At 38.2% G+C, this 8,665-nt stretch overlaps 1 protein-coding gene across 1 annotated transcript; it reads right to left on the reverse strand.

The window, feature by feature from the left end:
* Window positions 1–2,005: 2,005 nt before the first annotated feature.
* LOC117268735 (E3 ubiquitin-protein ligase CHIP-like) lies at window positions 2,006–8,550 on the reverse strand. Its single transcript, XM_033645379.2, has 8 exons — window positions 8,416–8,550; window positions 6,681–6,895; window positions 5,628–5,826; window positions 5,076–5,241; window positions 4,883–4,970; window positions 2,861–2,917; window positions 2,605–2,721; window positions 2,006–2,363 (listed from the first exon to the last, which is right to left on the reverse strand). Exons 2-8 carry the CDS (start codon window positions 6,798–6,800, stop codon window positions 2,238–2,240), a joined length of 873 nt encoding a protein of 290 aa, XP_033501270.1. The 5' UTR covers window positions 6,801–6,895; window positions 8,416–8,550; the 3' UTR covers window positions 2,006–2,237.
* Between the last annotated feature and the right edge of the window lie 115 nt (window positions 8,551–8,665).

Below are 8,665 nucleotides of genomic sequence, written 5' to 3' on the forward strand. Positions count from 1 at the left end.
AGTCAAAGCTGGATTGCAATTGTCACATTTAAACAGAGAGAAACATATACAATACTGTCTAAAACAAATTGAAACACACTGAACCAATCACGTCAGGCTGTTGAAATCAGGTTTGAGTATGAGAGCGCAGCTTGTCTCATAGTATTGTAAAATAACTGATATATGTGCACACTTGGCTTTAATACACAGCAATACCAACAGTTAAAAAAGACAACAATCAACAAAGGGAAAAAAAACAAGCAAAAACAAGCAACAAAAATAGTTGCACGAAAAAGTTGCACCGGAGTGCACTCATAAAAAAGAGAAATTAATCTGAAAACTCAGTAATATCTTAATTAAGTGATTATTTACAACAAAAACTGGTCCCTCCACCAACTGATGAGTTTCTCTCTACAACCCAAAAACTCTCTTTAAGCTGCAACGCTACAAATTCCCCTCTTTTAGTTTGCCAGCAAACACAACACTTCCACATTTACTCTAAATGATGATCAGCACCAGCAGTGCAGTTTTCATATACAATCTGATTACCTTTAGTGAGTAATCTGATTAAAGTCAGCAGTTTGATCACTCTCTAAACCGCAGCATGGATTACTATATTAACTGATAATCAATACTGAGTTATTTTCAATGACACAGATCAGTAATTGTTGAGTAGAGGGAAACAGCGGTATCAAAATGAAATGACAAATCCTCAAGACTCAGAGCTGGACAGATGGTCCTTAAACATCTCATCTGATTGAAAAATGCTCACACAAACATGACAGCAGAAGTGCTGTCGAGCTCTATCTGGTCCTACTGGTTGGTTTTACTGGTCCCAGTAAACAGTAACAAAGAGGGGCTGTTGAACAATCATGGTTTAGTTTTATGTTGTTCCTCAGACAATAAAAAAACTGAAATCTGACCTTTATTAATCTCTGCGTTTTTAGATCAGGTTTAAATTTCACTGCTTGTAAATGGAAATCATGAATTTAATTGATATGAACTGTTGATGAACTGGTTTGACAGGTTTCTTATTTATTACTTATTAATCTAATTTCTTAAAGTATTTGTTTTTCTATGATGTCTGTACACTTTGTTTCCACATCTATCAGCTGAAGGAGGAAAGCTTCTCTGGGCTCATCTTCAATCTCAGTTCAACACCTGGGCTTACCTGCAGGAATTTATGACATCACTTCTAGTCTTGAGCCAATCATAGTCCAGTATGAAACAAGAGTGTGGCAGAGAATGGACTTTTCAGTAAAGAAGGATACATATTGTGTCCAACAGACAATCTATTAAATTAAAAAATATTTACATATTCACATGGAGATTACTGTATGTCTGATAACTTTAAACTTAATAAACTGAGCTTGGTAAGTTTTGGCTGTTGCATTTTTCAGAATCCAGAGTACTTTCAATACAAATCAAATTTGTACCCTTAAACTTTGAGAATTTAACTTAAAGTGCATCTTTGTTCAAATCTATGTCTAGCAGTGATAATAACTCACTAAAGCCTTGGTGGAGAGTAACTACGTGCATTTACTCAAGTACTATTCTCAAGTACAGTTTTGCAAGTACTTGTATTATACTTAAGTATTTTCATTTGATCTTACTGTACTCTTAAAATTAGGATTTTAAATACAAAACACAAAGACAACTCACAAAAAGAATGCATTGTTATTAACTAAAACACCAAACACAGTATAATATAGTTAAAATTAGCTGCATATCAATGCCTTAACAATAATAATAATAATAATAATAATAATAATAATATAAATATAATAATATAGCACTCTGCACAATTAGTACTTCTACTTTTGAAGTTTTTTGCACAATTTACTTCTAACAGAGTTTTGCCACTTCTGAGTACTTCTTCCAGGTTTAACAATCAGTGACCTCTAGTGATGCATCTTAAGACTTTTCTTTGGCTTTTTCTTTGTTTTGTAAGTTTGATTTTGTGGGTTTTACATTCACTTCTCTTGGTTTTCTATATTCTCTCTTCTTCTTTTCTCTTTCTTCCTTCTGTAAATCACTTTATCACCCAGGGTTTTCTAAAGAAATGAATTTTGTTTGTTTGCTTTGGAGTCTGATTTCTACATGACACAGATCATCAAACTGTAACAAGGCATTTAAGTTTAAGGGAGCATATCATGTGTTTCAACTTTTATTAAACTCTAAATTTAAATTAAACCACGGAAAGAGCAACAGCCCCTCTGAAATGCTCAGAATCACTTCCCTTTCTCTGCTCTTGTTGGTTAGTAGTCCTCCACCCATCCATTCTCCAAAATAAAAGCATCGATGACTTCCTTCATGGCCAGGTTTGGGATGAGCTGATCTTGGGTGAGTGGAGAGCGTGTCACTGGGTCAAAGTGGCCGACTCGCTGCAAGAGAACAACAACGGTATGTATTTGTTTCTCCCATGTTTTTTTGTTTTTAATGCTGCACCAGAATTGCCCTCCAGAGACAATAACGATTTATTAAATTGAATTGTCACAGGGTACTTTTTTTTCTTTAAATACTTTTAAATACTAAATTATATTTACATACTTTTTCTTAAGTATTATTTTTAATGCAGGAGTATTATTTCAGTTTGGTATTAGTACTTTTACTTTAGTATTCTACCTGCAGGTGCTCTTCAATGTCTTTCCTGTCGTAAGTGACTCCACTGGGAGTGATGCAAGGCTCTCTCATCAACTCAAAACTGATCTTTCCACACAGGAAGTCCGGGATCTCTCGCTTCTGTCAAACACACAGCAGACACATTAAGATTTTTTGGTGCATTTCTGTAATAGATGGATTCTCTGTGTCACCTTCAAGTGCTGTTTGCAAATAAGTGAGCAACATATTGACTGCAGAGTCAAGTTTCTTCAACACTGACCTTCCTCTTCTCGTCTACTTGACAGAACAGCTCCTCCATGTCTGAAAGATACTTGTCCTGTAGAAAAATACAAGTTTTTAGGTTAATTAAATATTAACAGGTTAATAACTTATATAAACTTATACAGTACAGGCCAAAAGTTTGGACACACCTTCTCATTCAATGCGTTTTCTTTATTTTCATGACTATTTACATTGTAGATTCTCACTGAAGGCATCAAAACTATGAATGAACACATGTGGAGTTATGTACTTAACAAAAAAAGGTGAAATAACTGAAAACATGTTTTATATTCTAGTTTCTTCAAAATAGCCACTCTTTGCTCTGATTACTGCTTTGCACACTCTTGGCATTCTCTCCATGAGCTTCAAGAGGTAGTCACCTGAAATGGTTTCCACTTCACAGGTGTGCCTTATCAGGGTTAATTAGTGGAATTTCTTGCTTTATCAATGGGGTTGGGACCATCAGTTGTGTTGTGCAGAAGTCAGGTTAATACACAGCCGACAGCCCTATTGGACAACTGTTAAAATTCATATTATGGCAAGAACCAATCAGCTAACTAAAGAAAAACGAGTGGCCATCATTACTTTAAGAAATGAAGGTCAGTCAGTCCGGAAAATTGCAAAAACTTTAAATGTGTCCCCAAGTGGAGTCGCAAAAACCATCAAGCGCTACAAGGAAACTGGCACACATGAGGACCGACCCAGGAAAGGAAGACCAAGAGTCACCTCTGCTTCTGAGGATAAGTTCATCCGAGTCACCAGCCTCAGAAATGGCAAGTTAACAGCAGCTCAGATCAGAGACCAGATGAATGCCACACAGAGTTCTAGCAGCAGACCCATCTCTAGAACAACTGTTAAGAGGAGACTGCGCAAATCAGGCCTTCATGGTCAAATAGCTGCTAGGAAACCACTGCTAAGGAGAGGCAACAAGCAGAAGAGATTTGTTTGGGCCAAGAAACACAAGGAATGGACATTAGACCAGTGGAAATCTGTGCTTTGGTCTGATGAGTCCAAATTTGAGATCTTTGGTTCCAACCGCCGTGTCTTTGTGAGACTCAGAAAAGGTGAACGGATGGATTCCACATGCCTGGTTCCCACTGTGAAGCATGGAGGAGGAGGTGTGATGGTGTGGGGGTGTTTTGCTGGTGACACTGTTGGGGATTTATTCAAAATTGAAGGCACACTGAACCAGCATGGCTACCACAGCATCCTGCAGCGACATGCCATCCCATCCGGTTTGCGTTTAGTTGGACGATCATTTATTTTTCAACAGGACAATGACCCCAAACACACCTCCAGGCTGTGTAAGGGCTATTTGACCAAGAAGGAGAGTGATGGAGTGCTGCGGCAGATGACCTGGCCTCCACAGTCACCGGACCTGAACCCAATCCAGATGGTTTGGGGTGAGCTGGACCGCAGAGTGAAGGCAAAGAGGCCAACAAGTGCTAAACACCTCTGGGAACTTCTTCAAGACTGTTGGAAAACCATTTCAGGTGACTACCTCTTGAAGCTCATGGAGAGAATGCCAAGAGTGTGCAAAGCAGTAATCAGAGCAAAGGGTGGCTATTTTGAAGAAACTAGAATATAAAACATGTTTTCAGTTATTTCACCTTTTTTTGTTAAGTACATAACTCCACATGTGTTCATTCATAGTTTTGATGCCTTCAGTGAGAATCTACAATGTAAATAGTCATGAAAATAAAGAAAACACATTGAATGAGAAGGTGTGTCCAAACTTTTGGCCTGTACTGTATAACTGGAAGAATAAATATATACTTCAGTCAGAATAACTTCAATATCAAATCCATGTTGTCAACTTTAAAACTAATTCCAGGATTATTATTCAGCCTGCAGTTTTGTTCAAAAACAGCACATATGAATTAGAAAACAAAACTTTTTTTTTTAGAAATGGTGGGCCTCGTGCTTGACTGTGAACTTGTTCTGCAGACCCACCGCTCCGTTTCAAAGTAAACAAACCTCTATGTTGTATGGGCAAAGATCATCTTGATGAAAAGCCTACATGTTTTGTGTGGATCTCGTTTGGATTGTGTTGAATTCTGCTGTCGTCTGATTTGTCCTCTTGTTTCTGTCGGCAGCCCTCCAGTTCTCTGCAGATTAAACCACGCAGACTTCACTTTAGGAGCAACAATAAGATTTAAAACCACAGAATCTATTTCAGAGTGACGTGTTCTTCATCGATGGACTTGACCTGCCTTTTTTTCTCAGCAAGGATGAGCTTGGTGAGGTAGGCGTGCAGCTCACTCTCCTGGTTGATCCTCTTCTCCTCCATGTTGTTCCAACGTTTCTTCTTAGCGATCCGCAGAGCGCTGGGAATGTCATCACCAAAGTTCAGACGCTGTTCCTTTGCCAGGTTATAAGCTGGAAAACAAACATAAAGATGAATTTATCACACTTCTTTCATTGTCTGTGCACAGGATTTTGAACTGTGGAATATTAGACCAAATGTACAAAATACTGAACACCTGAAATCTGTTTAAAATGAGGTCCTAATTCAGCAGCAGTGAAAGAAATATTCTTTATATCTTACTGGATGGGTAGGGGATGAAAAACTGCAATCTGTAAAGTAACTAAAGCTGTCAGACAAATGTAGTGGAGTAAAAAGTACAATATTTCCCTGTTAGATGTGTCGGAGTAGAAGTATGAAGTACCGTGAAAGAGAAATACTTAAGTATAAGTAACTCAAAGTACAGTCTTTGAGTAAATGTACTTAGTTACCCTCCACCACTGTCAAATATCTCTCATACCTTTCTGCAGGTTGCCGATGGCTTCGTCATAGTTCTCCATCTCCAGGTGACACTGGCCCATGAAGAAGTGAGCTTTGACTGACTGGCTGTCGAGCTCCAGAGCGTGTTTGCAGTCTGCCAGAGCTTTGTCGTACTGCTGCAGCTTCACGTAGCACAGTGCTCGGTTGGTATAGTATGCTGGGACAGACGGACTGTGGGTCTGAAAGAAGAGGAAAGAAGAAACACTGATCTTACTTTTTCTCTCCAGATACTGAATCCAAATAACTCAAATTTGCCAAATACCGACTCATGATGTGATACCAAAGCTATCCTTTTGTGGCAATAAAAACTGTTGGAATAAATATAACTGATAGCAGAAAACACTGAATTTTATATCATCGTTTGCGTGTTGGATGCTGTCCTTGGAGTTTATTTTAATACCTGCAGCATGATCAACGGTGGGAGCAATTCATGTGCTTAAAATCAAGAATGGAGTTCTGCACATTAGCATTTCATTTATGGTGATAAACCCAAGAATTAAAACCTCCAACCGAAGTCAAGATCTCTACAAGAAAATTCAAACTGTTTCTAATCTTTTCCCTTTGATATAATGAATTACTGGATACATTTTTATATCATTAGACCTCTAAAAGTAAAGTAAATAAAAAAATATATCCCTCTTTCGTTGAGCAGGTAAGTAAACATTGCTTTAAGTAACAACGAACAAGAAAACATTGGGAACAACTGCTTTAACGTACATTCTCTGTCTACCTTTAGCAAAGAAAAAAACATTTTAGATGACTTCAGTGGCGACTTGTGTCTTCCAATTTTTTTTCTCACAAATGAAAAGAATGAAAATGTAATAAACCATTCAGATCATTTTCATTTAATTGGCACCTTCTTGGTCAGTCCCTTCTCTCTAAAGTAAAAATAGTGATCATTTTAACAGATCTTTGGAAGAATCACTCGGACGTTGTATGAATGAATTCTGGCTTTTTAAACACAAAGATAAATACACAGTTGGAGACCAACATTAAAATACTAATAGACTCATGAATGTTTCCCAACACTTACTATAGCTTTGCTGTAGCAGGCAGCTGCCTCCAGGTACTTGCGGTTCAGAAACAGGCGGTTGCCCTGTTCCTTCAGCTCCTGAGCCGACACCGAGACACTTTTCTCTGGGCTTTCTGACATTTTGTCCTCCAGGCTTGCTGCACCAGTGGCAGCTGCCTCTCCACTTTGCTTCCCTATCCTGACTGGCGCTCAGATTTGACAGGCCAGGCAAGAAACTGAGACAAGAAGATCGAAAACAGAGATCACTTAAGAGCTTACAGAAAGCAGTTAGTGCTGTAATATGGTTGAAATCCTGCTTGAAAACATCAAATCAGTTATTTAGGGCCAAGAAAATCTTCAATAAGTGAGATGTCTGGATTGTTAAGAAAGTGTTAATAACTGCAGTTTCCAGAGTCTCTGAAAAAATTCTGACAAAAAAGAAGTGATTGTTTGTAGGAGAACTGATGCCACATTGTGAAACATATTTCAAAAGCTGATGGACAGAACATAAATATCCAAATATTTCACCTGATATGGAGGTACTGATAGCTTCTTTTAGTTTATAATAAACTGCAACATTTTGTTACTATAAAACTTAAAGGCAAAAGGTAAGGAAAATACACTAACACTGTTATCTACCAACGTGTTACCACTGGTTACAATCTGACAGACTCACATACACTGTTTCAACATTGCATCTGGCCACCAGTGGCATCAATAAATCTATAAATAAATTATATTTGTAACTGTACATGTGCTGTATTGACCTAGCAATTTTACTTAAATCACCTTTACTCCATTGACGACAGTCATGTTTTTGGTACCATACTTTATTTACACAAATAAAAAGACAAAATAAATTTTGTGTTAAAGGTATCTGCCTGCTTGCCTGAATGTGATCCAGATTATTTGCAATATCTGTACTAACTTGAATGATCTGCATATATTGCTCGTGGAAAAAATGTTTATTTTTTGAGATAAAGTGAAAAGATATGATTAGACAGCAGCCCAAGTATGTGTTTATTTATTTATTGCATTTTTATCCTCACTGAATGTCCTGTGTCTTGTGATTTTATGTTCTTTGCTGGGATGCATCACTTGAGTGTCACAACTAATTTCGCAGTATTCCTATGCAATAACAATAAAGGCTCTCTCGTTTCTAGTTTGTACTTCAAATTAAATTCTTCAGATGATTCAGAGCCAGGTGAGGCAAGAGGTGGGTTGCATTCATAACGGTATGCGGACACTGGGCCGACCTAGGACACCTGCAGTGCTGCCTCCTCAGGGCCGATTTGGAGCCGTTAAGTTGCCCCGTATTTGATATTATTATCCCCTCGCAGCGGGTGAATGATGTCGCCCGGCAGCTTCGCATACATGTTGCTGGCTGAGTCATTAAACACTAAATGCCCCAGAACAGATCGATGACTCTGGCAGTAATCGCACTGACGTTACTGCGTATCCTGGTTCAGGTCTTTCCACTAACGTTACCTGTTTTTGTGTTAGCATGTTATTGCTTCTTATTGTAGGTGTCTCTACTGACATAAGAGACAAATCAAACACACTGAAATATTTAATATGTATTTAGAATTGGGCTGCTATCTTATGGGAATTGCTGCTAAGTTAGCTGACGTTAGCTGCCTCTCTGATGTCCAGGTAGCTGCTATTGTGAAGCTAACAAACGTCTGTATTTAACATTATATCACCGAGCAGAGCTAATATGGCACACACATATATAATCAACATGAAACTCACATACCTGTGCAGCTGCTGTTTCACCACCCTGACTTAAGGTAATGGAAAAATAGATACAAAATTAGCTGCTGCTAGTGATGTAGCTAGGTGGCTAACTACCTAGCTACAAGTTGTCTTGCCAACAGATGTTATGGTTTTGATATGACGTAAATCGCGTCATCGGGAGACACGCCCGACGTCAACAGTGACAGTAAAGTTTTGGTTTTCATTATGGGAAAAAAATAAATATGACACAATAAAATACATTACACCCC

The sequence above is a fragment of the Epinephelus lanceolatus genome, chromosome 18, assembly GCF_041903045.1.
Source record: "Epinephelus lanceolatus isolate andai-2023 chromosome 18, ASM4190304v1, whole genome shotgun sequence".
NCBI lineage: Eukaryota > Metazoa > Chordata > Actinopteri > Perciformes > Serranidae > Epinephelus > Epinephelus lanceolatus.

Excerpts from the sequence above, each read along its gene's own strand:
- LOC117268735 (XM_033645379.2), bottom strand. The coding sequence starts at position 6,800 with ATGTCAGAAAGCCCAGAGAAAAGTGTCTCGGTGTCGGCTCAGGAGCTG. Across the intron at positions 4,971-5,075 it reads ATCCTTGCTGAGAAAAAAAG|AGAACTGGAGGGCTGCCGAC; the intron begins GCAGGTCAAGTC and ends TTTAATCTGCAG. Across the intron at positions 2,722-2,860 it reads AAGTAGACGAGAAGAGGAAG|AAGCGAGAGATCCCGGACTT; the intron begins GTCAGTGTTGAA and ends TGTGTTTGACAG.